This window comes from Tachysurus fulvidraco, chromosome 6 (assembly GCF_022655615.1).
Source record: "Tachysurus fulvidraco isolate hzauxx_2018 chromosome 6, HZAU_PFXX_2.0, whole genome shotgun sequence".
Classification (NCBI taxonomy): domain Eukaryota; kingdom Metazoa; phylum Chordata; class Actinopteri; order Siluriformes; family Bagridae; genus Tachysurus; species Tachysurus fulvidraco.
Genome location: NC_062523.1, coordinates 16,005,208 through 16,032,560, shown reverse-complemented (window position 1 = coordinate 16,032,560; position 27,353 = coordinate 16,005,208). Strand labels below are relative to the sequence as shown.

At 36.9% G+C, this 27,353-nt stretch overlaps 1 protein-coding gene across 36 annotated transcripts in view; it reads right to left on the bottom strand.

The window, feature by feature from the left end:
* neb (nebulin) overlaps nucleotides 1–27,353 on the bottom strand; it is a 54,220-nt gene that overhangs the window by 830 nt on the left and 26,037 nt on the right. For 5 of the 36 annotated variants that reach the window (XM_047815300.1, XM_047815333.1, XM_047815328.1 and 2 more), the window contains 72 exons: nucleotides 27,195–27,302; nucleotides 26,799–27,110; nucleotides 26,490–26,693; nucleotides 26,243–26,347; nucleotides 26,022–26,129; nucleotides 25,630–25,941; nucleotides 25,432–25,536; nucleotides 25,213–25,311; nucleotides 24,916–25,017; nucleotides 24,718–24,825; nucleotides 24,254–24,565; nucleotides 24,035–24,139; nucleotides 23,844–23,948; nucleotides 23,390–23,494; nucleotides 23,177–23,284; nucleotides 22,951–23,061; nucleotides 22,614–22,811; nucleotides 22,399–22,503; nucleotides 22,217–22,321; nucleotides 22,010–22,114; nucleotides 21,823–21,930; nucleotides 21,607–21,720; nucleotides 21,319–21,516; nucleotides 20,924–21,028; nucleotides 20,730–20,834; nucleotides 20,474–20,581; nucleotides 20,251–20,358; nucleotides 20,044–20,151; nucleotides 19,851–19,955; nucleotides 19,592–19,696; nucleotides 19,214–19,312; nucleotides 18,993–19,097; nucleotides 18,799–18,903; nucleotides 18,563–18,667; nucleotides 18,348–18,452; nucleotides 18,164–18,268; nucleotides 17,977–18,081; nucleotides 17,773–17,877; nucleotides 17,273–17,377; nucleotides 16,322–16,426; nucleotides 15,281–15,382; nucleotides 15,049–15,156; nucleotides 14,839–14,943; nucleotides 14,643–14,747; nucleotides 14,456–14,560; nucleotides 14,262–14,366; nucleotides 14,015–14,125; nucleotides 13,819–13,929; nucleotides 13,442–13,543; nucleotides 12,759–12,863; nucleotides 12,275–12,364; nucleotides 11,118–11,231; nucleotides 10,884–10,988; nucleotides 10,141–10,245; nucleotides 9,348–9,452; nucleotides 8,822–8,932; nucleotides 8,076–8,186; nucleotides 7,510–7,623; nucleotides 6,872–6,964; nucleotides 6,260–6,364; nucleotides 5,947–6,051; nucleotides 5,543–5,647; nucleotides 4,957–5,049; nucleotides 4,185–4,277; nucleotides 3,359–3,451; nucleotides 2,839–2,931; nucleotides 2,353–2,445; nucleotides 1,847–1,954; nucleotides 1,575–1,761; nucleotides 1,361–1,453; nucleotides 287–427; nucleotides 64–167 (listed from right to left, as the gene is read on the bottom strand). In XM_047815300.1, coding sequence (XP_047671256.1) covers nucleotides 64–167; nucleotides 287–427; nucleotides 1,361–1,453; nucleotides 1,575–1,761; nucleotides 1,847–1,954; nucleotides 2,353–2,445; nucleotides 2,839–2,931; nucleotides 3,359–3,451; nucleotides 4,185–4,277; nucleotides 4,957–5,049; nucleotides 5,543–5,647; nucleotides 5,947–6,051; nucleotides 6,260–6,364; nucleotides 6,872–6,964; nucleotides 7,510–7,623; nucleotides 8,076–8,186; nucleotides 8,822–8,932; nucleotides 9,348–9,452; nucleotides 10,141–10,245; nucleotides 10,884–10,988; nucleotides 11,118–11,231; nucleotides 12,275–12,364; nucleotides 12,759–12,863; nucleotides 13,442–13,543; nucleotides 13,819–13,929; nucleotides 14,015–14,125; nucleotides 14,262–14,366; nucleotides 14,456–14,560; nucleotides 14,643–14,747; nucleotides 14,839–14,943; nucleotides 15,049–15,156; nucleotides 15,281–15,382; nucleotides 16,322–16,426; nucleotides 17,273–17,377; nucleotides 17,773–17,877; nucleotides 17,977–18,081; nucleotides 18,164–18,268; nucleotides 18,348–18,452; nucleotides 18,563–18,667; nucleotides 18,799–18,903; nucleotides 18,993–19,097; nucleotides 19,214–19,312; nucleotides 19,592–19,696; nucleotides 19,851–19,955; nucleotides 20,044–20,151; nucleotides 20,251–20,358; nucleotides 20,474–20,581; nucleotides 20,730–20,834; nucleotides 20,924–21,028; nucleotides 21,319–21,516; nucleotides 21,607–21,720; nucleotides 21,823–21,930; nucleotides 22,010–22,114; nucleotides 22,217–22,321; nucleotides 22,399–22,503; nucleotides 22,614–22,811; nucleotides 22,951–23,061; nucleotides 23,177–23,284; nucleotides 23,390–23,494; nucleotides 23,844–23,948; nucleotides 24,035–24,139; nucleotides 24,254–24,565; nucleotides 24,718–24,825; nucleotides 24,916–25,017; nucleotides 25,213–25,311; nucleotides 25,432–25,536; nucleotides 25,630–25,941; nucleotides 26,022–26,129; nucleotides 26,243–26,347; nucleotides 26,490–26,693; nucleotides 26,799–27,110; nucleotides 27,195–27,302 — 8,550 coding nt within the window. Of the gene's footprint in view, nucleotides 1–63; nucleotides 168–286; nucleotides 428–1,360; nucleotides 1,454–1,574; nucleotides 1,762–1,846; nucleotides 1,955–2,352; nucleotides 2,446–2,838; nucleotides 2,932–3,358; nucleotides 3,452–4,184; nucleotides 4,278–4,956; nucleotides 5,050–5,100; nucleotides 5,390–5,542; nucleotides 5,648–5,946; nucleotides 6,052–6,259; nucleotides 6,365–6,871; nucleotides 6,965–7,509; nucleotides 7,624–8,075; nucleotides 8,187–8,821; nucleotides 8,933–9,347; nucleotides 9,453–10,140; nucleotides 10,246–10,883; nucleotides 10,989–11,117; nucleotides 11,232–12,274; nucleotides 12,365–12,758; nucleotides 12,864–13,441; nucleotides 13,544–13,818; nucleotides 13,930–14,014; nucleotides 14,126–14,261; nucleotides 14,367–14,455; nucleotides 14,561–14,642; nucleotides 14,748–14,838; nucleotides 14,944–15,048; nucleotides 15,157–15,280; nucleotides 15,383–16,321; nucleotides 16,427–16,816; nucleotides 16,919–17,272; nucleotides 17,378–17,772; nucleotides 17,878–17,976; nucleotides 18,082–18,163; nucleotides 18,269–18,347; nucleotides 18,453–18,562; nucleotides 18,668–18,798; nucleotides 18,904–18,992; nucleotides 19,098–19,213; nucleotides 19,313–19,591; nucleotides 19,697–19,850; nucleotides 19,956–20,043; nucleotides 20,152–20,250; nucleotides 20,359–20,473; nucleotides 20,582–20,729; nucleotides 20,835–20,923; nucleotides 21,029–21,318; nucleotides 21,517–21,606; nucleotides 21,721–21,822; nucleotides 21,931–22,009; nucleotides 22,115–22,216; nucleotides 22,322–22,398; nucleotides 22,504–22,613; nucleotides 22,812–22,950; nucleotides 23,062–23,176; nucleotides 23,285–23,389; nucleotides 23,495–23,843; nucleotides 23,949–24,034; nucleotides 24,140–24,253; nucleotides 24,566–24,717; nucleotides 24,826–24,915; nucleotides 25,018–25,212; nucleotides 25,312–25,431; nucleotides 25,537–25,629; nucleotides 25,942–26,021; nucleotides 26,130–26,242; nucleotides 26,348–26,489; nucleotides 26,694–26,798; nucleotides 27,111–27,194; nucleotides 27,303–27,353 lie in introns of those variants that run through there. The other 31 variants (XM_047815301.1, XM_047815303.1, XM_047815304.1 and 28 more) reach the window with 31 other exon arrangements.

The window sequence follows — 27,353 nt, the reverse complement described above, 5'->3', positions numbered from 1 at the left end:
AAAGATTTGTGTAAAGTTAGTGTATCGATTACATGTGTTACAGAAATCTGTAGAAATACATACCCCAGTGGTGGAGGGGTGTGAGGGCACAGAAGACACAGTGGTCTGCTGGGTGACCACAGAAGAAGATCTCTGCTGAAGTTCAACTGTTTTAGCCTGCTGGTAGCCTTTAAGACAGAAAAGGAAGGATTTGAATTAGAAGTATTTTACACATCAATAACACTGATCCATTAAGATCATAAGTGAACACTTTTTATTATAGCAATTTAATGTCACATGCATGTACCGATGGTATGAGTAGGGAATCCGTTGCTGTAGAGGGACGTCTGGTGGTCCACGTTCTCGGACAGCTCAGATTTCTCATCACCTAAGCCACTCATGGCACTTGTCGAGCGAGAGTGCTCCTTACTACGGCGCTGAGCTTGAACTGAAAGATGAAATTTCACAGTGTGTTAAGGTGTCAAATTCTTACTCAAATAAATAAAAGTTACTGTCTACACTAAAATATATGTAAGAATTTAAAAACAAAAAGATTTGAACTGAAACTAAAGTGAGAATATTTTTAACATTCATTCATTCATTCATTTTCTACCGCTTATCCGAACTACCTTGGGTCACGGGCATCGAGGCAGGATACACCCTGGATGGAGTGCCAACCCATCGCAGGGCACACACACACACTCTCATTCACTCACACACTCACACACTACGGACAATTTTCCAGAGATGCCAATCAACCTACCATGCACGTCTTTGGACCAGGGAGGAAACTGGAGTACCCGGAGGAAACCCCCGAGGCACGGGGAGAACATGCAAAGTCCACACACACAAGGCGGAGGCGGGAATCGAATCCCCAACCGTGGAGGTGTGAGGCAAACGTGCTAACCACTAAGCCACCGTGCCCCCCTATTCTTAACATGATTTGCAAATTTATAATTAAGTAAAAAATGTAATGATTTTGTTGGAGTGAAGGTTACTATTTATACATTTATTTTAATTTACTGACAATACAGAATCTGAAATGAAACCATCTCACTCAACTGAAATTTTAAATTGTTAAAGAAATCTTTATTTTTTATTAAAATACCTTTTATGTACAAAGACAACTGTTGTATTCTACTACTGATGTTGTAACTGTGGTATTCATATAAACTGCTATGAATGCAATCGGTTACATACTATTGCTATGCAATCAAACAGAAAAGAGACTGATATTGCTAGCTGGGCAAAGGAATAGAAAATTATACTTAATTTTTGTGAGCGCACAATTTGCTTTGATATTTTCTTTGTTAGTGATGCTAAATGAAGTCCAGGGCAATGTAGCAATGAAACAATGTAATGTCTGTAATCTGTAGCCTACCTGACATCATGTGGAGACTTCTAGACTGGATATTATCTTCAGCAGGATCATAGTCAAACACAGAGCCAGGGTTTGTACGCCAGACACGCAGGTCTAGAAATGATACAGAGGTTAGTTATGTGTTAATTCTTCCTAAACATACTGTAGTGGTATAAAAATGTAAGGAAGTTTATAGGAGTAAAGTTGCTGTTAGTGTATTTTTCACTGAGCTGACCAGTGGTGGTTTCCTGGTCATGCTCTATAGCACGTCTCCTCTCCATTTCCACAACACGCCTCTGAATGCCACGGTAGCTGATGTCACTGAAATCCTGAGTGTTTCTCTTTACACGCTCGGTCACCAGGTCAGTGATGGTGGGAGTGAAGCTTCCCTTACTCTTCTCAAAGTCCTGGTGGTATTGTACCTGAGAGACAAACGCATCATCCGTGTTATTCCAGATGTTCTAACAAGCCACAAATAGTTGTGTGCACAATGAAGCTGAAATTTACCCCAGAGATGATACGCTGAGTCTGTTTCACACGTCTCATCTCAGGTGTGTCCAGTACGAAAGCTGCTTTGCCCTGCACCTGCTTGCGGAAGCTGTCAGAGTACAGCACCTGGATGAATGCAAACCGCATTATAACATGTTGTAAGTGAACACAGCTCATGTTGGACCATTCCAGCAGGGAAGAAGGGAAACAGATGACAATGAAGACAACAGCCACATTTAAACATCCGTGTTATTGCAACGAAATAAATTAGCATAACAGGTCCACAAAGATGGAGGGTGTTTTTGTTCCAAAGAAGTGCTACAGGACAGGGGGAAACATAAAAAAGTGTTTAATCAACAGGACGTTAGCAATGGTCGCACACATCACATCTATATTTTAATGTATTATATTCAGCAGGTGGAAGGATGAAGTTAATATTATTAGCTATCTAAGCGAGAAGGAAGGAGTTAGATAGGTTATGCTGAACATGGATTTAAGGGAACACACGCTCCCTGGCTGAATACCGAGCTAATATGTTCTTGGTTCCGTTTGACCCGCTCCATCTCTGGCGTGAATATGACAGGAGTTCCTTTGCCAGAAGCTTCTCTATACAAAACCTGGAGTGGAGAAGAACAGTGGCCATAGAGAAGCCAGTGAGAAGCAGATTCCAGACATTACACTCACACTTCAAGCATTTCTTCAGCAGATGTGAGAAAACACCACTCAGAACATCACATTTGATGGTTAAATGACACATTACGGGGCCAGAACCCTGCAATGAGAGGTTAAAAAAAGCAAATAGAACAAAAGCAGAAAAGGTTACTCTGGTGTTGGATTACATGGTCTCAGGTTTGAAAGCTTGGAATAAACTGGAGCGTAGAAGATTTGAGCTGCTGCTTGGAAGGGTTGGTGATTATATTAGCAGGGGACAATATGAATGGAATGGAGGTAATGTGAGCATTCATGCACATGAAGGCACTCCCAAATATACTCTGTGTAATTTCCACTACCGAACTGATGTTCTTCTGAGTCTCTCTGACTCGCTTGACCTCCGGGAGATCCGATATTGCTGTCCCTTTCCCCAACATGTTTTTGTACTTTATCTACCAACGGATACGGTTCCATGCAGGCGAGATACATAGCAAGATACAAATAAAGCAAATCAGAATAAGGAGAGTAAAAGATAAAATACAATGAACACAGCAAACATCATCACCTCACATGAATAAATGCCTTACTGACATTTACAACACATTTTGTGGCAGACAAAAAATATAATTATATATATAATATATATATTTCAAGCAATTTAGATGAAATAATAATTTAAAGAGTAAGCAACTTTAGAAGTATTAGCATTAAACCTGGTGGTATATTTATGAATGAGTGTTATAATAAATGATATCACGTGCTGATCATTGGATTTTTCAGGGACTACAGTTAACTAGGGGAGTTATAAAGGGTTGTCTATAATGATATATGGATGACAGGATGATCCGTAGCTGGGAAAAGAGTCACACCGCAGTGTACCATGCTAATATTTTCCTGATTGCGTTTAACTCTCTCCATCTCAGGAGTTTCTGATATCGCAGTGCCACTTCCTAAATCCTCCTTGTAACAGATCTTTAAATAAGTATAAAAAGAAAGGGTTATACAAACGATACCACTGTTATTTCTACAAATATCATATATTATCCATGTACATGACAAGCAAATTTGTTGTTAGAAAAGATATTTTAAAAATGAAGAATTTGAAAGAAAAAAAATCATATAGTATAATGATTGATATGTGTAATGAGTAAGCTTTACGAGTCACATTACCAGTGTAATAGATGTGGACAGAAAAAGATAAAAGGAAGCGTGTGTGTCTGTCCGCATCCGTTACGCTGGTAATGTGACCTTCATTACATATAGTACGATTTCTGGAATGAAAATCACTTAATATTTTTGAAGAAACATATACAAGTGAAAAAAGGAACTAACTTGTCTCATGGATGTTCAACAATGTAAAAAAATATACAGTTAAAAAACACCTCTTTCATTAATAAATGTTAAAAGATCATTAGCTGTGGCATAAGTAGAATAGAACACTACAGGATGTGCTATTACATTATACAAAAAAATAAATAAATCTATTTCAGGCTGATAATGGTATCACTACTCCACTGATTATTGATTCCTTTCCAATTACAGCACATCCATAGTGTTTTATTCCTTACTAAAAGTGCAGCACATCCTTAAAAACCAATGAATTAAGAAAGTCACATCTAGAGTAAGAAGAAAAACAAAAGAATGATCAAACACGTTAAAACGATTAAAGGGGAGGGATTCTCGTAACAGAGTCAAAAAACTCTACCGAGCTTATGTTCTTCTGAGTCTCCTGTACACGTTTCACTTCAGGAAGATCTGGTATAGATATGCCTTGACCTAGTGAGTCCTTGTATTTGATCTATTCCATATTTCCATTTAATTTGTAACAAAGGAATAAAAGAGAAATGATAAAACACAGGAGGTATTACATAAGTATCTGGCAAAACTATAGAGGACATCATGACATGGGATTACAGATAGAGGACGTCATTACATGGGATTACAGAAACCCTACATGAGCCCTTCCTCGCCACGAGTGTCACCTGACGTAAACCTGGATAAACATTTAGAAAGGCTTACTCTGATCTCTACATCTAAAATAACACTCAGTTTTAAAATAACAGCTGAGGAAAGGGGCATAAGATTTTTGTTGTAGTGAGAATGAACCTTTATCAAGGTTGCTGCAGGCTTATGTCATGTAATGAAGGGCTTATGTAAGTGTCATGTAGCTTTGCTTTAAAGATGCTGTCTTTAAGCAAAGTGCGAACTCTAGAAAGAAAAATACACACCAGCATTATAGAAATGTCTGGGACTCAGTAACTGAGGATATTAATATTGAAATACACAACAAAAGACTTTTAGTTGATTAAAATATTGGGAGTTTTTGAATGACACAAAAAGTGTTTTTTTAAAAATGGAGATAGTTGTGATTAAAATGAACTGAAGGACATGTCCTGGGTCTTCTTGTCAGTGATGAGTAGCAGGGGAATTTGGTGAGGAGGGAAAAGGCTGGGGGAGAGATTCACATCACAGTGTACCGTGCTAATATTCTGCTGATTGCGTTTAACTCTCTCCATCTCAGGTGTTCCTGCTATAGCAGTTCCTCCTCCCACATCCACCTTATATTGAATCTTTATAAATGCAGAGGTAAAAAATGTTACACACATCTGTTATGAAACTATGATTTTTCTTTGTGGTTTCTGAGGAGACTGCTGGAAATAATAAAGGAAATCATCATTCAACACATATGAACATTTCACATATATTTACACATCATGGCTTGGAAAACATGCACATCTGCAAAACAGCTGGCAGAAGTGTAAAAAAAAAAGCATTACGGTTTTTAGTTCTTGAAATAGTTAGGGCAGTTCTTTCAAACAAATCAACTGAGTTTCAACGCGAAGTTAGTCTCCAAACTGGTAGTCTATAGTTAATCGCTAAATTTAAGCCTAGATGGAAAAAGGAATTGGGCTGCATGTCAGGGACAGTTAACATATGATCGCAGCAAGAATAAAAGAAAAAAAAGGGAAAAAAGCAAGAATTTAAAAAGGAGAAACTGAAGAAAATAGGCAGTTAGGAAAAAAACATATAAAAATAGGAAAAATATACTTAATGAGTAGATACCGAGCTGAAATTCTTTGAATTTTCTTTAACACGAAGCATTTCAGGAGTGTCCTGCACTGCAGTTACTTTGCCTTTACTGTTTTTAAGGTCAATCTGGTATTGAAGCTACAGAGAAAAGAGCACAAAGGCAGTCAAAGTACTGCACATGGAAAAAAGTGCAGTGTAACAAATGATTCAGTTCTGTTCAAATGAACACAACCACTGCATTTACTTATTAATAACTTGGTAAAATGAGACTGAATCAAGTGATAGGATTTAACAACTCTAGAGCCATGTCTCTGAAACCTCAAACACAAAAGACGAGAATCAAGAACAACATTAACAAGACAAGGTCCAACCTACTGGGAATAAAGGAAGGAAAAAAACAGAAGTGAAGAGAAATTAAAAAAAAGGAAAAATCTTACAGTGCTGAAGTTCTTCTGGTTCTCTCGCACTCTCTGCATCTCGGGAGTATCCAGAACTGCATTGTAGTGAGACATGGTCTTCTCTGCCTCCTCCTTGTACTTTTTCTGTTTGGAAAAATTGTTGGAATAAGGATTACACAAGTTATTAAAAAATACAAAAATGTAATCATTTACAATGTAATAATAATTAAAAGACATATAATATAATTAAAAATACAAATAAAATCCAGGCAAATTAATACAGTGATTTAAATATTAGTTATGTTTTATAGCAAAATATGAGATGTTCAGGGTTGGGATGCTAATCTATTACCTGGCTCACAAGGTTCCTGATCTGCTGAGCATGGATGATGTCAGGAGTGTCGATCACGGAGGTGTAACTGGACCTGTCCTGCTCAGCAGTGTGCTTGTATTTACTCTGTAAAACATGGGCTTCAGCTGAGAGACAGCTCTTACTTGTTGTTAAAACTGAAATGTTTCTTGATTAGGACAGTGATATTACTAATATTTCACTTATTTAGTTTAGTTACAATTATAAGTAAAAAATTAAAAACACATACAATTGGGCTTCATAAAACATTTATAAGCCTTGCATAAAACACTTAAAAAGCAATGTTAGGATTTAGATATGGGTTATGTTTTTTGAGAGGTGTGATGTGAATGTAGAGGTTCTTTATGAATTTAATTTATGAAGGTTCGAGACATTTTCCATGAATATATATCAAGCAATTTAAATGGAAAAAGTTACTGTAAGCATGAACTTTAGAAGTATTAGCATTGAACTTGGTTGTATATTCATGAAGGAGTGTGATATTAAATGGTATCATGACTACAGTTAACTAGAGGAGTTATAAAGGTTTATCTATAATGATATATGGATGACAGGATGATCCGTAGCTGGGAAAAGAGTCACACCGCAGTGTACCATGCTAATATTTTCCTGATTGCGTTTAACTCTCTCCATCTCAGGAGTTTCTGATATCGCAGTGCCACTTCCTAAATCCTCCTTGTAACGGATCTTTAAATAAGTATAAAAAGAAAGGGTTATACAAACGATACCACTGTTATTTCTACAAATATCATATATTATTCATGTACGTGATAAGCAAATTTGTTGTTAGAAAAGATATTTTAAAAAAGAAGAATGAAAGAAAAAAAAATCATACTGAGAAATTTGAAGGTAATTAAGCAGGAAAATTATTATTTTTTTTTACTATTTAAAGCAGTTCAATTGTAAAAGACAACACGTTTTTTTAATGACATAAAAATCATTCATATGATTGACATATGGGCTTTCTCAATTAAAAGTTTTCTTGAAATGTGTTTTATAACAATTTTAATATGTATGGACCTGCAGCTGCATGAAATAAAATTGTAATATCTATATACAGTAATTGTACCAATTAATAAATGTACTGTACAACATGAGGATAAACATTAATTGCATTAATAAAATAAAATAAATACATTTTCATATTTATTCTTTGTTAAGATCTGTCACTTGCTTGGTAGAAATCCATTTTAACATCTAATATCAGGATTACAAATAATCCATCCACTAACCTGGCTGAGGATTTCTGTAGCATTTCTTGCCCTCATAAAGTCTGGAGTATCATTAGCCAAAGCCAACATTCCTTTTCCCTTTATCTCTTGCTCCAGTGCCTTCTTATACTCTCTCTGTGGGGTTTAGAGAATGTTGAAGATTCAATCATACAGCTTTATTATAATGGATATTCGATATGCAAAGCTTGCAAATTGCAGCTAGGAGACAAATACATATTTGCATAAAGGCTTCTAGATTATTAGAGGTTAAATAGCTTCATTAAGGAGACCCTTATTTTAACAGCATCAGTGGGTAAAGTCCTGTTAGAAAATAAGAGTGAATCTGGAAGAAGAAAAAAAAAGTTTAAGTGAGAAGGGAAGATGGATCAGTAAAGTTTTATTACCAGACCTTGTTAGATGAGTGGGTGGAGTGATCCATTAGGGAAATGGATATTGGTTAGCAAAAATCAGGACTCAGCACATTCAGTGCAGCCCTGTTAGTGTGGTAAAGAGGCAAAAGAGTCATGACTTGAAGAAGGAGATTAAGAGTAAGACGGGGGGATGGCTGCAGCCTGAGCCATTCCTACCTCGTTGAGGATCTGAGTAGCATTCTTTGCTCTTAGCAATTCAGGAGTTTCCTCCAGCACTGTAAGCCCTTTACCCTTCACCCCTTCTTCTAGATCCCTCCTATACTCTTTCTACAGGGTGAATAAGAAGAAGAGACACTGCACAGAGAGCACTCGACAAGACACAGACATGCAGAACCGGACATAGCTCTTCTTAAACATCAAGCTCAGTGTCACTATGCCTCTGTTGCAGTTGTGTATTTCTGAGGTTATATTATACAATCATCTGGTTTGTAAAATTTGCAGATGAATGGAAAATTCAGTCTATTGTTATTGCCATTGTCTTTTTTTTTAATCATTGTGTTTTAAAGGATGAACAAAGGCATCAGTGAGTAAACAATTGATCAGGTGATTCTCAAGAACATAAACAAAAACAATAGTGAAGAGATGTTTTATGTTCGTAGAGTGTTAGCATTATAAACCGAGTACCAGAAATGTTAGGGGTATTGAATGAGGGTAGAAGAGCATCAACAGAAGTAAAGACAAAACGGACAAACTTACAAACGTACAAAATAAAAAAAAATGTAAAAAACACTGGAAGATTTAAAAGACAGGAATTTGGACAGGATATTATTGAGTGTATTATGACTGGGTGGTAAAACCATGCAAACTAACTACAACCTACTTAGCTGTGACCAAGAAGTTTGGTGGATCTTAGTATGATTACTGGGAAGGGAGGAAATAATATAAACTGATTCATTTGTTACCTCACTAGCAATTTTGGTGGCATGTCTGACATGTAACATTGCCGGAGTGACCTCAAAGCCTGACAGGTTCCTGCCTTTAATGTGTTCCTCAAAGTCCTTCTTATAGTCTTTCTATCCACCGCAAATATAAGAGAGTGAAAGACACATGAAACCTCAGTAACATAGGCTTAATGTAAGCTCTGTTGGGCTGAACAGGTCCTTAGATAACTGATGTTTTTTTATCCCCATAATGTAAAGTCAGCAAAAAAGCTGAGCAGGGAATAGCTGAAAATAAATATCCACATTCAAATAAATCAACATACATAAGATGTAAACATATGACAGACAACAAAAAATACTTTACTGTCTCCTCAAGCCTTGAGCATTTCCTGTTTTTTTTTTTCATGAAAGCAATAAACCTGTTATTCTTAATATTAGTCAATAAATGTGGAAAGCTTTGATTTCCAAAATATGATATGAAGAATCTGCATGCAACATCATGTAAATCATCACTGTAAGATCCTGTAGTGAGTAATCACTGATTTACCTGGCTCTGCATATGCTGTGCTTCTTTGGCGCTCACATAAGTTGGAGTCTCGAAGTCCAGCATGGCCTTGCCTTTCTCCTTCTCGTATTTCTCCTTGTACTTCACCTGGTTTCAGAGAGAATCCAAAAGGTCAAATATGTTGTTTGGAAAGTATGCCTAAACATTATTTGGAAAAATGCATTTAAAATGTTCATTTATTTTGAACTGTATCAATAATTAACAGTGGCAAGAGTGTTAGGGAACATAACAAAAGTAGCTTTCCTCACCTACAGTTATAAGACTACCAAATTTTAAGCACTTGATGTTCTAAAAAAATTTATACTATCAGATAACGATTCAAGTGGTGAGAAAATTCAGTAAAAAGAAGAATAATTGCGTCTATAGTTATTCCAACACAAAAACAACTCCAGTTTTTAATGAAATTTTGTGCAAACCTGTTTTAATTCTACAACATAAAAAGTCACTTACCAAAATAGTAACTGTAAAAAGATTTATTGCAAAAATGATTGTAGTTAAATTAAACCATACAGAAATAGCTGGTCTGTGGGAGTACAAGCTATTTTAGAGGTAAAATAAGAAGAAAGAAGAAGGTTGATTTTCACACATATGTTGATTTACACACACACGCACACACGCACACACACACACACACACACACACACACACACACACACACACACACACACACACACACACACACACACACACACACACACACACACACACACACACACACACACAAAGTTTCCTGGTGGTGATTTGATGCCAGAACTTACACCATGTTGTGACTTACATTACTCTGTAGCTCTGAGGCCTCTCTGAGATGAAGCTGCTCAGGAGAGTCAGGAATCAAATGGTAGTGACCTCTACTCTCCTCAAATTTCTTCTTGTACTGGTACTACGAGGGAACCCCCAAGCAAAGCAACTCAGTATAAAAAGGCTAAGGCTAAATCACTTTTCACCCATTAGACTAGATTAAACCGAGCTACAATCAAATCAAATCAAATTCAGAAAAAAAAAGTGAACATCTGGAAAGCCACAATTAAAAAAAACTAAGCAAATATCATTTCCTAGAAACAAAACTTAAAAAATCAATATCCCAATATAAAAATGGATAGATAGATAGATAGATAGATAGATAGATAGATAGATAGATAGATAGATAGATAGATAGATAGATAGATAGATAGATAGATAGATAGATAGATAGATAGATAGATAGATAGGAGTAGATGGAGGGGTTCTGTTTTTTGTTTTTAGGTTATTCAGTGTTATAATTTGGAAAATTTAGGATGGCTTTAGTTTGGTTCTGAGGTCACATGTGGGTGAAGGAAGCACAAATGTGAAAGGTTAAAGCTAACTGCTAGTTAGGGAATAGATGAGGGAGGTGAAGGTCACTACCAGATGATTTCCTTCTCAAACAGGTTTTAGGTGAGCAACATCCTTGAGAGTAATGGATGTTTGTAATCATGCTGTTAAAATGACTGAGTTAAAGGAAGATGAAAGTGGAAATGATGGGGTTTGTGAATATCTTACACTACTGGCCAGTTTGCTGGTACTCAGGTTGTGCTGCATGGCCAGAGACTCAGACATATCAGTAACAGGCTTATGGATCTTCTTCAGGTCACCCTTATATTTCACCTGAAATAGTGACATAGCAGAAATGAATTTGACTTTGTTTATCGTCTATATACATGCAAAATATTACCAAAACGTTACATTTCCTATCATAAACTAATGATAGATATGAATATAATCCAGAGTACACACCTCACTTGCAAGTGTACTGGCATCCTTCAAAGTCTGATAAATCTTACTGTTCTTCAGGTCATACTGTGGCCTCTTTCCTTTCATCTCCTTGTCAAACTTCTCTTTGTATTTCACCTTTTTGGGCAAAAAAATAATTAGCAGATAATAGTCAAAATAACAGGCAGAGCAAGCCATTAACCCCAAAATATGTGATATATACATTCTCATTAGTTACATGCACTTGTTGGAAATGTAGTCAAAAACCTGAGGATGCTGGTATAGAGTGATTTAGAGAAACATGTGTCACCCGGTAATAACTTGACATTCTATCTCAGATGAATAACTGAATACAACTGCCAGATATCAAGCACAATACCAAGTCTGGACAGAAGAACATTAACACTGGGACTTCATGACACATTTATAATTTACTAGCAATGCTAATGGATTTATATAAGGCATATATTAGACAACACTAAAGCTTTTCTATAGTTCTCAACTGGTTGAGAAGAAAGTGTCAATTTAGGTGACTCTTATAAGTTTGTAGTTAGTCTTTACTAACAGTACATTCATGAAACTTTGAGACATTGTGGATGAGGTTATGTCAGCTTTTGAGATGATTATTACTACTATGTGCATTTGTAATTAGTTGTAAATACAACTAATTTCATCTTAAAAAAGATTTATAAATGTGTTACAAGAGCCCAATGTTGGAATATTTCCTATGTTTGTAGCATTACCATTCAAATATACTGTAAATACTAATATATATATATTTTTTTCTTCAAAATTTGGAAACACCTCCAGATCTGAAGAAAAATGACTTTGTAAGAACAAACAACAAACAAAAAAGAATTTTATGAGGATTGTGTAAACCCATAATCTAACAGCAAGTCCAACTGGATCTGCACAGTCCTCATTTTGTAAAAGGATGCAAGAACATAGCAATTCTGATAATGATGGAATAGTTCATCGTAGACATTGGTGGAAAATAATAATGCAATGAACTGCTGAACTATGCATGGCAAAAGCTCGCAAGACAAACAGAAAATGGAAACAGGAATAAGCACAATCATGGAACAAAGATTGGTGCTAAGGAGTGATTCAGTCAAAGAGAGAGAACAGAGAGAGACATAATGCAATAGTTATTTGCCCTGCGGTTCAGGGTCCATCCTTACATCACTAGTCAGAGCATTGATTTTCTTAATATGCCGCATCTGGGGAGTATCGTAAGAGGCAGTTCCATGGAGGGAAGGCTTGGCCTCCACCTATAAAGTGCAGTGAGATGGCAGGGTGACAGCAATGAGAATGACACAGGACAAAAATGGACAGTAGATAGATGGGATATGGAGAAACTGAATAACATGAGGATGAATACATGAATATGTGACTGGTATGAATATGGTGACAAAGTTAAGTTTACAAGTTAAATGTATCTACATGAACAGAGATCCATGATCACAGGACAGTATTAGACATTGCTATTAATGCTGGCTGGTAAGAGAAGCGCTGATAGAGCATTTAACACCACTGCTACAGTTATTACAAGAGCAATAAAACTCATTTTGCATGACTTGGAACATGGCAGTTGTTATGATACAGCAGGTAAAAGAAGCAGCCGTTTTGAAAAGGTATGGCTAAAAGTAGGTGCCAAAGAATTACCAGGCTGGTAAGCTTGGACACTTCGGTGGCCAAGTTGATATCAGGGCGGTTGACCAGCGATCCTCCACGACTGGCCTCCTGACGAGCCTTGTCACGGTAACCCACCTATAAGCAAAGCAGAATATTTGATGTGGATAGGAATAAGTGGCATGGCCCCTCATGTAGTGAAACAGAAAAATGTTCAGCCCATCTTTGGGAGATCACAAATTGGAATCCTGTACATGCAACAGTGGTCTGTTGCCTGGAGATAACATATCAGAACTGACTATTCTCTGAGGGTGGCACATATGGCATATCTCCCCTGTCAAAGAGGGCAAATAGCCATTTTCGCCAGGTGTCTTATGCTGCTTTGTGACATAGAATAAGATGCAATTCAAAATGAAGCAGTTAGCTGACTTCATGTGTCTCAGAAAATGCACGTGTTAGCCTTCACCATTCCTGATGGAAGTGATAAATTTGAATGATTAGAACTTGACGAATTTAGAACTTGAGAATTGACTAACTGGTTGTTTTACCTTAAAAATATCTCAGATTAGTGAGACATGTTCAAGATAATAGCACAAACCGGTCATCATCACTTACGACTACAACCATAAACTGGCCTGGATAAGTGAATGTCTTCAGAAATAGTTTTATTTTGCATGGTTGTCTAAAGTTTTTCCAAATCACAGAGTGGAAATTACCTCACTGATGAGCTTGGCAGCCTGGGTTGCCTTCAGGATGTCAGGGCGATCAGCAACAGGTGTGTAATGCAATTTGGCCTTAGCTTCCTGTTTATAGTTGATCTACCAGAGATGAGAGCACAGAGATAAACCTAACTTTATACTGATAATCTAATAAAAAACAGACACTAAAACATTACATTCTCAAGAAACCGGTTTCTCAAGGCTTCTTTAAATGATTAATGGCTTTCTACAGAAAACATTTCTGTAAGAAAACCCAGTTGATTTTTCAACAAGACACCAAAACCTGAAGAAAACTTTATTAAACTATGTATACTCTTCAGCTGACTGGGTGATGAGGAAAGGCTTATTGTTTTATCTTTTCAAGCCAAACTCACATTGCTCTGGTTCTTGGCCACATCCATGGCATGCTTCACGTCTGGAGGTACAGTCATATTGTTGTACTCAGACTTTCCCTTCTCCTTCTCAAACTTCTGCTTGTACAATTTCTGTGGAAAGATTATTTGAACAGTAAAGATCGTACAATCCAAATGCGATAGTAGCAATATACAAACAATAAAGACTAGCACTTACTGAACTTGTGATTTTGGTCATTGCTTTGCTGTGGACTGTGTCACGGGTCTCAGGCAGGGTGGTGAAAGACCCAGACTGGCGCCCCTTCTTGCTTTCCATCTTGTATTTACTCTGTAAAGGAATGATTAAATGAAGTGACAGTGCTCTTTCTCCTTTGTGTAAATCATTAACAGCCTCATCATTTTCTTTCATGTATACATATACAGTATAGACAGCTGTATGCATCTACAGTAAAATCTTTTACTACCTCAGAAACCAGACCAGAAACTGATTTAGCATGAAGGATCTGAGGGGTATCATGGACAGCGTGGTAGTGTCCTTTGGCCTCTTCATACTTTTGCTTGTATTTGATCTAGTGAAGAATCATAAAGAATTTATATAGTATAAAAAAACAAATTAGCTAGATTTATATGCTAGAAAATTTAAAAATATGGCACGTACATCACTGGAAAGTTCAGTGTTCTGCATGGCTAGAACTGTGTACTTATCGTCAGTAATAGGCATCACGCAACCTTTCAGCATCTCCTTGTCATACTTGTATTCAACCTGTAAGATAACCTTTGTAAGTCTCTGTTTCTGTTGTGAAAACATGGGTAAAATAGAGCTGTGAAAGGCAATGAGCACTTACATCACTCTGCTGGTAGTTGATCTTGGCAGCATGGATGAAGTCAGGTCTGTCCACAGTCCAAATCCACTTATTCTTGGTGGCCTCATACTTCTTTTTGTAGTCAAGCTACAGCAAAAAAAAGCATATACTCGGTTTAAATACATACATTAGGTAATAAGAAATGAGTCCAGAGTATTTGCTGAAAAAGAGAACTTACATTACTGATGTTCTTGTAGGCCTCCTTGGCAGCCCGGATGTCGAAAGCATCAGGAGCTATGTTGATCTGAGCTTTATTTTTCTCATACACTTCCTTATATTTGAGCTATGAAGAAAACAACATTGTTATATTAAAATTAATAATAGTCAGTAATTGGTTAATGATAGGTTGATAGAGTGATAGATTTGTGAACAAAATTGCAAGACTTACATTACTGGTGAGTTCTTTGACCTTCTTCATGTGCAGATTCAGAGGAGTGTCATGTCCAAGTGTGTAGCCTTTAGCCTTATTCTTGTTATACTCCATCTTGTAGATGATCTGAAGAAGAAAATCATAACAATATCATTAATTTTGAAAAAGTAGAAGATTCTTAACTGGCTTTACAGAAACAGAATACAGACGTCAAAGACATGACAAGGCAAAGAGAATGGTGAGGCCTTACATCGCCGATCTGCTTTGTACGCTTGTGGACTTGGTGCTCAGGTGTCTCCAGCACTGATGTGTACTTCGACTTGAGTCGTTCATATTGTGACCTGTATTTCCACTAAGAAGGGAGGAAATTCAGTCAGAGCCTGGAAATGACTGCCATACAATATGCTCAAAATTAATCTTATTAATACAATGAAATGTTTAACACAATGTAGTAATTAGAGTGATTGCAGTATATATTAGAGGAAGTGAGAACTCATGCAACACTGTTTTGCTTTACCCAGAACCAGAGCTGGGACGTTGGGAATTAAAACAGTGTTTGCTTGTATTAGAACACAGCAGAAAGCATGCAACTGTTTTCCATTATTAAGCAATATATAACTTTAAATTTTGTGCAAAATGAACATGCATGCAAATGCAAGCAAAGATCACACTTTCTAATGACATCTAATAATTTATAAGGTAGCATTTAAGTAGCATGGTTCTTAGAGTCAATAGAGATGTTTAAGCTCCGCTGCACACTTACTGTTACTACTGTATATGTATTTCACCTGCACATTTGGTATAGAACTGTTGTTTCTGTGCTGTAGAATGTTATGTACTGTTACTGCACGTAATATGTAACACATGTTATAGAATATATACATGTCATATTACAGGATCATGTATTCTAGAATTTTCATTTTTAAATATTTCAATTTTTTCCTTATTTTCTATTTAGTTTCTTAAATTTAGGCTGGGTTTCATTTTACTGTAAGTTGTATAGTGTATATAACTGCATATATCACTAGTAAAATCAGAAAAGTAACTTTAGAATTTTATGGCTTTATTAAAAAAACATAAATAATGGATTCAGTGCAATGACACTAATTAAATTAATCAACAAAATCAATTAACAAAATCAGGTTCAGTGGGTGCGGTATTTAAGTTGTGGTTGATGATGATACATAACCAAAAAGTGAATCATTTACGCATAAATGGAGTTAGGATGGATGAAGAATGGAGGTATTAGGTTTCCAGGGGCCTGTGGCAAAGCCTGCAGGCAGATGGTTACCTTACTCCACATGCTAGTGTTGTACATGGCGTTCAAAAGGTCGGGACGAAGCAGTTCATTGCAGCCGCTCTTGAGCAGCTCTTTGGCCCTGACTTTGTACTTGAACTGTTCACAGAGAAGACATACACAAATACACATACAGGTCATGCTTCAGGCTAAGAAGAGAATACACCAGGGGATTTCACAGTCCAGAGAGTGATTTGCTCTAATATCATCCTGCCAGGTCATTAATACAATTAATCGTAGAGTGAAGGAATTTTTAAATCAGTAGTACTATTACTGGTACTACTAATAGTAGAATTGATAAAATATTCAGCAAATATACCATCTGGAGTGTGCAGATTGAGATTGTGCACACTCAAAGAACCCACTGAGGGAAATTTGTGTGGCACAGTGTCAAAAACCTATGCGTAATCAAGCGTATCATCCAGCAGATCTGAGACGACCTCATGCTCGGGACCTGTGCTCGGGTAATCTGGAGCTAGAGAGCTTTACCTGGCTCATATTGTTGACCTCTTTAGCCAAGAGGTTTCTAGGGTCATCTACAACTATGGTGTACTTATCCTTAGTCTTCTCATACTCTGCACGGTAGGATCTCTGCTCAGAACATTAAAAGGTGAATTAAAGACCCCTGCCTCCAATTTAACATTCAACCAGGATACAGATACTTTACATTCAGCAATGGGAAAGAAGAATTAACAATGGCATGTAAATATAATAGTACATTGTTTTAGAGTAAAAAGCATCACCCAACATATTTGTACTGAAATTTACCTTTTCACCTGTTTCCACTTTAGATGCAGGGAAAGAAGTCATGTTATGCTTTTACTTACAATGCAATAATTATGTTGCTTTTAAATTCTAATAACCATTTGATTTTGCTATGACTTGTCGAATGAATATTGAATGAGTTGTTTAATTAAACAGAACATCAGAATTATTTTGACTTACATCATTGGAGAGTGCAGAAGCATTTTTAGCAGCTTCAAAGAATGGTGTATCACACGTGTACTTGAAGTTGCCCTTGTTCTTCTCATATGATGCCTTGTACAATCTCTGTTAAGAAAATAAGAGCATGTGATAAACATTCATATATAGCAGCACTGTGTAAGCTTAGATATTTCGGACATACTGCAAGGCAAAATATATTATATAATACAGCGTTTCTGTGAATTGTCAACACTTTCTCTTGCTTATACTCGTACTCATATTGTTTTCCAGTTACTTATACTGTATCTTGTGTTTTGTTTACTTTATTCTTATTTTTCATAATGGTATGTTTAAATTAGAGTGTTTTGTGTGTCTGTGTGTACACTTTGTATATATAATAATATTACATATAATCGATTTACCTGAGCTTCTCCATAAGCATTTTAATGTACATATGTTTTGGCATATTGTGCATTTAAAATATATAATTGATTTGAATTCAAGACTGAAAAGATCGTTACCTCGCTGTAGAGTGCTTTGTTATGCTCTGCCTGCTTCAGTAATGGTGTGTCCCACACGTAGCAGCCAATGCCTTTGATCCAGTCCAGATCCTCTTTGTATTTGTGCTGTCATACAGGAAAGTAAGAAAACATCATGTTTAAGCTCCTTTCAAAGGAACTACTGTATTCTGATGCTATTATATGTGAAAGATAAGTTTCCCTCACATCACTGATGCATTCTCGCACAATCTTGCTGTGGAAGAATTCAGGACGATCTGGGATGGACTTCCATGTGCCCAGTGAGTTGATGTATTTCTCCCTGTATTTAACCTGTGGTAGATAGAGAAACACCCTGAAAGACCACCAATCTGTATTTCTGTAGCATTTAAAATGAGAAATATTTATTACTGACCTCACTGATGTCATCTCTAACCCGCTTAGCACAAATAATGTCCAGAGCATCCTTATTGGGATGGTAGTGTCCTTTAGCTAACTCGAAGGTCTCTTTGTAGCGCAGCTATAGGAAGAATCAGGCATCAATATATAGAGTCAATGAACAGGCTAGAAGATTTTAATAGAAATTGATGTATACTTACATCACTGGAATTAAGGTAAGCCTTTTTGGCACGGATTAGGATAGGTGTGTCATGAACAGGAGTGTACTTGTGCTTCATCTTCTCATACTGTTCTTTGTACTTGGTCTAGAAGAAGTAAAGAAGGTACATGTAAATATCTATGTATACAGTATATAATATAAATGTGCAAGTATGGTGGTTAAAGCATTTTATTTCTTATCAAGAATCTGACCTACCTCACTGTACACCACTTTCATAGATCTGGCATGATTCAGTGTAGGCGTATGAAGATCTGAAGTGAAGAAGGCTCTTTCTTTAGAAGCCAAATCAGTGTACAGCCACTAGAAAATGGAAAGCCATGTCATGTAAAACTCTCTTTCAATGATGCAAGTACTCATTAGAGCAAATAGTCTAAAAGCTCATGATTGGCTTACAAATGCACCTAACATGAAATATCGTAAAAGTACTTTACCTTATTGCTAAGAGTCTGGGCCCACTTGGCTCTCTTGAATTCAATAGCATCACCGGTTGTGCTACACTGAGTCTTCTGTAAATTTCCAGCAGCTTTGTACACCAGCTAAAGGCAAAGGGAGAAACATTGCTTTGAGAATTGGTCTGTGTGAAGATGCATTAAATAGATCTGAATTTCTATTAACCTGAACTCACATCACTTAAGTGTGTCTTCAGTTCAGACACACGCTTGTACTCTGGTGTGTCCAGGACCACAGAGAAGTTGGCAAAGTTCTTCTTGGCATCAACATCGTAGGAAGTCTTAAGAGTGAAAGTGAAACATTGGAATATTATAATTAAAATTTTAGGATGAACCATTTTCAGAGTGCATGCATGGCAGATGACAAAAATGATTATATTTCTAAATTAATAGTTACCCTGAATTTGTTGATTGCACGGATGCGGACCATCTCAGGAGAATCAAACATGAAGCAACCAATGCCTCTTAGCCAATGCAGATCCTCTTTGTATTTCAGCTATAAGGAATACAAGCAAACAGTTAATTTTATGTTACATCACTTAAACAATGTAAGGACAAAAACAAATGTCATATCAGAATTCATTTATTAATTCAATAATTTTGCTGCAAAATAATGCCCTAAAATAAGGATCACACTTTTCTTTTCCCAAACCATTTCCTGTTTGATGACGGTCATTAATTTCCATATTTATCAGCTGCCAGTAAATAAAATATTAAATATGAATCCAAATGAACACAATGTCATAACAATCTGAAGAAAATAAACATAACATACATCACTGTTGATCTCGTTGACATGAGCGAAGTGCATCAGCTCTGGCGTGAATGGCATTGGCAGTAGAGTCCCTCTGCTGTTGTAGTACTTTTCCTTATAGCAAACCTGTTAAGAATCAGCATGAGAATGTGAAATTTTCAGTTGGGGAATTCAAGAATTACTTGTGGTTTCCTAAACAGACTGCTTTTTTTAAAGGTTAAAAAAGTGCATAAAAGTACATAAAAGTGAAGAATAAACCAATCTGCAATGATTTACTCACATCACTGATGGCCTCCTGGGTGGCTTTAACCTGTCTGATTTCAGGAGTGTCATACACTGAGTGAACCTTGTCCTTTTCCTTTTCATACTGGGCACGGTATAGTCTCTAAAAGAGTAAAATACAGATAAAATATAATACTGTGTTTCTTCTACCCACATAGTATCTTAAAGTAGATGATTAAAAATTGTCTTACTTCATTCATGACCTGGTTAGCCTTTCTTATGGTGACAAAATTGAAACCATTGGGGTCCAATTGGTAGCTCTTGGCTTTAGTGTGTTCATAAGCTTCCTTGTACTTCACCTAAAGGATGTAAACAAAAAGCATGTTTGCAAGGCATGTGGTCATTATAAATAAATTAATAATAAATTAATCATGTACTGTGCTGTGGTGCCTTCTTACGTTGCTGAAAGTGACGTTGTTGGCTTTGGCTTGCAGGGCAAGTGGAGTGTCGAAGGGAAGAGAGTAACCAGTGGGCATAAAACTCTTGCTTGCTTCTTTGTAGAGGTGCTAGATAGAAAAACATGGAAACTATAATAGTCTGCAACTTGATATACATGTATCTATGACCATGAACAAATGGTGATTGTAGTGGTATGGTAGTTAGTTAGAAAAGAAATCTTACGTCACTCTGGATGTACTTGGCCAAACGAACCCTTTCAGTGTCCACAGTCACAGCAGGGGAAGTGTTCGTACCTTTCACATTGGTGATATAGTCATTACGATAGTTGAGCTGAGAATGCAAAAGAGAGGAGTTAAAGGTCTCTTCCTCAAAATACTGATTTAAGGTGAAGGTTCATGTATAGGTAATATAAACAGGATAGTCACTAGTAATATTCAGTAATTTGTAATTCAGTAATTAGAGTTTTTAAAAATCTTACCTCACTCAGGTTTTGTGCACTCTGCTTACATGTCTCATACACTGGGGTGTCTGTTACTACAGAGAAGTTCTTAAAATGCTCAATTCCTTTAGCTCTGTACAGGCTCTGAAACAGGCAAATAAAAGCAGTCCAGTTAGAAGTGTAAAGAGCCACATGAATCATGATACACGGGGTAATGGGGAGTGTATACTTGCCTCACTCTGCAGTTTCATGGCCTGCTTGCAGCGCAGAATTTCAGGAGTATCCCATGCATAACATCCAACACCCTTCAGCCAATGTAGATCATCTTTATAAAAGACCTGGTAATAAATATAAAGAACACAATAAGTGTTGAGAAAAATTAGCTTTGATTTCAACAAGAGATTATTTCAAATGTATGGTTTTACTTGTTTCATCAAACAAGGCTTGCAATTGTTCAAATTTGATTTTAATAACAACATCTAATGAGGCATTTAGTGTCCAAGTGTAAGAGAGAAGGACTGCGTGGTTCAATTATACTGATATGCTAGAACTGCTAAAATTGCATCCTTTAAAAATAGTCTGAATCCAACACTCAGTAACTATATGTGAAATCAGCTCATTTACTTACATCGCTCAGCTGTTCATTGACTTTGCGGGCATGTACATAGACCTGCATATCAGGCAGGCAGATCCACTGGTGCAGGTATTTACGGTAGTCCACCCCACTGATCATTTTCTGAGTGTTGCGGGCAGCCACCACATCTAGCATATCAGGAGGAACGGTGATTTTGGCTTTTGTCTTTTCCCACTTCTCCCTGTATAAGCGCTATGTGAGTACATACAGAAATAAAAATTAGAAAAAGATTGCTGTTGCTATGATATAAAACACAGGAACATATCCAAAAATATCACATACATCCAAGTTGAGTTTTCCAGCTTTGATGCATCTGGCAGTGGCTGGGTCATCCTCCAGACACTTGGGCAGGCTGTACAGGGACTTAAACTTCTCATAATCTTCCTTGTATTTCACCTGCAAAAAAAATCACAGTATATTCAATAGATATGTCCATAACAGTTCTTTTGAATAATGGTTATTTTGAATAACGGTGAAGCCATGTAGAAATGTACTCACATTGCTCAGGAGGACCTTCTGTTGTTTGGCATGGACCAAAGCATTAGAGTCATGAGGAATGCTATAGCTCTTAGCTTTGATTCGATCCCAAAGGGCAGAATAAGTTTTCTGTGGAAGAAAACATGTTTACAGACACAACTCAATAGCATAAAGCATTTTATCAGTATCCTGTTTTCTTGAGACTTACAGTGCTGTAAAGCTGCTTCAGGTTGAAGCATCTTGCGTAATCATAAGTGTCCAGGACAGTAGTATACATATGCTTCTCTTTGTGGTAGGCCTCTCTATAGTTTAGCTGTAAGTGCAGTACAAAAGAAAACAGCATATTAACATTTAAATGTACATTAAAGCAGAACAAAAAATTGTTAAAGAAAATGATGAAATTATTGATTCGTACCTCACTGGCCCATGTGTGGCCCAGAATAGCAGTCACATACACAGGAGTGTCTGTCACAATAGAGTAGTTATTGAACTCTTTCTTGCCCTCTGCCTTGTACTTGATCTGTTTAAAGCAAATGTAAAAGGTCAGAATCTGTATATATAAACCTAAAAAATGCAGTTTCTGTAAATGCTACTTACATCACTTTGAAGCTCATAAGACTTCTTGGCACGCACAATTTCTGGTGTGTCCCAGACATAACAGCCAACACCCTTCATCCAGTTCAAGTCATCTTTATAGAACACCTGCAGGAAAATAGTTCAAATCATCCACATTTAATGCTGAAACAGAAACAGTGTACTACATATATGACTTGGTTCTACATATATGTCTTGGTTATTCACAGATAACATACATCACTCAGGATCTCATTGGCCTTGCGAGCACGGATAGCATCATTCTGCTCTGGATGGCACGTCCACTGGTGAAGGTAGGTACGGTACAGCACATCACTTAGGATGTCTTGGCATTTCTTGGCTACCACATGGCTGATCATATCATGTGGAATGTGGAGCTTAGTCTTACTGGTATGGTAATCTTTATGATAGAATCGCTGCAGAAAATTAACAAAAAAGCTCATTCAATAATACATGGCATAAATGAATATCTTTTATGTTTCTCAAGCTTTAACAGATTGATCTACAATCTGGTGTGATGTAATAACATGCACTATTGATGCTAGACAAAATTACCATATTCTTCATCTTTTCCATTTCTCCAGCACGGACTACTGCAGGGAAGTCAACCAGAGTGTTGGCCATGTAATGACCCTTAGCTTTCTCATGGGCATCATGGTACTTAACCTGCAAAGTTCAAATAAACTAATTAACTGACTAACGTATGCACAACACTTTATTACTGCTACGTTAAACTTTGCACATAAACCACATGTGCTCAACAAAATAAAGAGACACTCACATCACTGACAATGTTTCTGGTTTTCTTAGCTGATACAAGTGGCAGATACTCGTGGTTCAGCTGATATCCCGTGGCTTTAGCTTCATCCCAGCTAAGTTTGTACAGTTTCTGTATTAAACAACAATAATCATGGGTAGGTTATCACAACAGGAACTTTCATGCCCATACGGATCTTTAGTAATGAAAATCAATGAGCGGCAGTGAGTTAATTACCTCACTGATAATCTTTGCAGCCTCTCTGGAATGTGCCAGTTGTGGTGTATCTTCAGCTCCAATGTAGTGACCCTTCTCCAGGTTGAAGGATTCTTTGTATTTCAGCTACATAAAAATGGAACAGAGATTTAAAAATGGAAAAAATTTATATTTTATAAAATCTTACAAAACTGATTTGGATTTGGTGTATCTTTCTGAGAAATGACAAACCTAAATCTTCAAAACTACAAAAGCAGTTAAAAATAACATTTACAGAAGTGAAATATTATCAAATTATCAAAGTGACATGAAAAACAGAGAGCAAATTACAATTAATTACATTTGATAACAATAAAATGAAATAATCAATTTACAAATGATTGAGAATTAACACTTTATTTCACAAAACACTAATAATTTATCAAAAACCTTTATGTATAAGAGTAGATTACTTCTAATTAAAGTAAACACTTACATCACTGAGATTGAAGGCATTAACCTTGGCCAAGAGAACTTCAGGTCGATCCACAATATTTGTGAACTTGGCAAAATTATCCTTGGCATCTTTCTTGTAATGTCTCTGTTTGTAGGGAACAAAATCAGGCATTGCTTAATAAGTACATATCGTCATACCAAAGACTTGTTTCAAAAACCTTCAAAACTTACATCGTTAAGGATCTCCTGGGCCTTTCTGACTTTGACATGATCAACAGAGTCAGCTGCCACCCATCCACAGCCACGGATCCATTCCATATCTGTCTTGTAGATATTCTGAAAAGAGAGTAGTTATATAAGTATTACATATACAAGACATATAAATATTTTTTTATGTTCACCAAGTTCCCCAGTATTCAAAACTACATATTTCTAGAGTGTTATACTTACATCACTGGCAAGATCATAGGCTTTGCGAGCCTGAATGACATCATTCTGATCGGGCAGGCAGGTCCAGTTGTGCAAGTATGTTCTGTAGTTGAAATCATTGACCTGGGTCTGGCATTTCTTTGCAAGCTCAAGAGACAACATGTCCACTGGAAGATTGTACTTAGTCTTGGATTTGTTAAAGTCTTTCTTGTACAGGGCATCGCTAGCAATCTTAGCAGAGTTTATTGCCAGCATGATCAGCGGGTCATCCTGAACACAGCGAGCTCCGATATGGTGGCCAACTTCTTTGCGATATCCCTCCATGTATTTGTACTGAAAAAAAAAATGGTAGCAGGTTTTGCAAAAGTTATCCAAGAAAATATTCAGAAAATAGTAACAAAGTGTAACATAACAATTATTGGGATATATATATATAGAATAAGAAAAAGGCAAAACAATTTTTTCATTTAAAATCCTTCACTCACATGACTTTGTACTTTGGTGTTGGCAATACATTGCTTAATGGGAACAGCATCTCCAGGCATAAAATATGATTTCGCTTTTGCCGTGTCCCAAGCCTTTGTGTAGAGAAGCTGTAAGTGAAATAAGTGTACATCTTAGCTGAGATAGATTTGACAAAGTATGCCATTTACACTTGAAAGCCTACAGGGAATCTCTCTTACAGGATGTAAATGCTTGGCCACCTCCCTGGCTGTAGCTAGAAGTGGGGTGTCCAGCATTGTGTACTTGATCTTATCATTGTGCCAAGCCTCACGGTAGCTTGCCTGAAAAACAAATACACAGGTAAAGCCTTATACAGGAATGTATAATACCAAATGTCACCATAAACAAACCTTCTTCTATATATTTTTATAGCAATATGTCTGCATTAAACAACTATTATTCCATGGCAAACTACAATACTGACAATCTTTACTATATGAAACAATATTTGAGAATTTTAAAAATGGCATTCTCACCTCATCTAGTACTTTTGCCGCATTTTTGGCACAAACAAAGTCAACTCTGTCAATGGGAATAGTGTACTTCTGATCATCCAGCTTCAAACGGTAACCTCTCTAAAGATAAGCGTAGAAAAAGACTTATTTTTTTTAATGATACATGCACATTTACTATTTCTAAATATTGAACAGTTTAGTGTCTGCTTCCAAAGTAAAAGAATATTTTTAGGGACTTACATCAGCCAGGATCTTTTGGGCATTCTTCACCTTGAGGACTTCCACAGATTCATGAGGGCTCCAGCCACATCCTTTCAACCACTCTAGATCAGCCCTATATACCGCCTAAGAAAAAGTTTCAAACAAAGTCAGCTGTGTGGTAACAACTCCCTAACTACATGTTGTCCTACATGAGCTCCTTAGAAGGTATATACTCACATCACTGCGTAGGTCATAGACCTTCCTGGCCTGGGCAACATCATTGGAGTCTGGCAGGCAGGTCCAGTTGTGCAAGTAAGTTCTGTAGTTGAAATCATTGACCTGGGTCTGGCATTTCTTGGCCAGCTCAAGAGACAACATGTCTACTGGAAGATTGTACTTAGTCTTGGATTTGTTAAAGTCTTTCTTGTACAGGGCATCGCTAGCAATCTTAGCAGAGTTTATGGCCAGCATGATCAGTGGGTCATCCTGGACACAGCGAGCTCCAATATGATGGCCAACTTGCTTACGATAACCAGTCTTGTACTTGTACTGTCCAAAATTGTAAAAAGTAAAGTTAATTTGCTATACATTTGAGCAACAATGCAATTGCATGTTTCTGTTTGACATACATCACTAGCAATGTCCCTAGAAGCTTTGGCCTTCAATACAGCAACAGCGTCCTCTTTGATATGGTATGCTTTTGCCTTCTGTGAATCCCAGTCCTTGGTGTACAGTCTCTGTTAACAGGATAAAAAATCACTGAAGGTCAAATACTCAGTGAAAGCCATATAACATAACAGAATATATGGAAAGAATAGAAAAGAATGTTGAAATTTTATTATTCACTTACATTGCTAACTGCAATGGAATTGGCCTTGGATAGCATAATTGCCGGTGTGTCTGGCTGGATATGGATCGTGGTCTTGTCTTTGTCCCAAGCCTCTCTGTATTTCCTCTGTGATCGGGAAGAAATAAAAATTCTTTAAAATTCTTTCAGTGCACTCATTTGCATGTATTAGAAATTATTGACATGATAGAGTGGAGTATTGCTGTAATATGTGATGTACATTACATATAAGCAAATAAGACCAGCTTACATCACTGAGGATATCAGCATTTTGTTTGGCCAGGACAATGGAAGGCAAGTCCACTGGGCTGGTGAATGGAACTGTGCTTGGATGCTGTTTGTATAGTTTATCGTTGAGGATCCTCTGGGCATTCTGTGCTTTAAGAACATCAAGAGAACCTTGTGGCAGCCATCCACATCCACGGAGCCACTCGAGGTCAGCCTTATATACAGCCTGGGAAAAAAATTAAAACTGAGTCAGCTTTGAACTTATATGGTACCAAAGGTCTAACAAATAACTGTAGAAAGCTGTAAATTTCTCTGAGAAGTATATACTCACATCACTGCGCAGTTCATAGACCTTCCTGGCCTGGACAACATCATTAGAGTCTGGTAGGCAGGTCCAGTTGTGCAGGAAAGTTCTATAGTTGAAATCATTGACTTGGATCTGGCATTTCTTGGCCAGCTCAAGAGACAACATGTCCACTGGAAGATGAAACTTAGTCTTGGATTTGTTAAAGTTCTTCTTGTACAACACATCACTAGCAATCTTAGCAGAGTTTATGGCCAGCATGATCAATGGGTCATCCTGGACACAGCGAGCTCCAATGTGATGTCCTTGCTGAAGTCTGTAGCCAGCTTTGTACTTGTACTGTATTTAGAATAATGCAATAATGATAAACGTCCAATCTTTTGTATGAAACTAATGCATGTTTGATTAATAATGATCACTTACATCACTGATGATATCCCTGGAGGCCTTGGCAGATTTGACTGCAACAGCATCTTTTGGCAGGAAATAGCCTTTCTGTAGACTGTCAACATATTCTTTACGATAGTATTGCTGAAAAATAGAACAAAAACATTATTGCTAATCTAATATTAATCAGTTAAT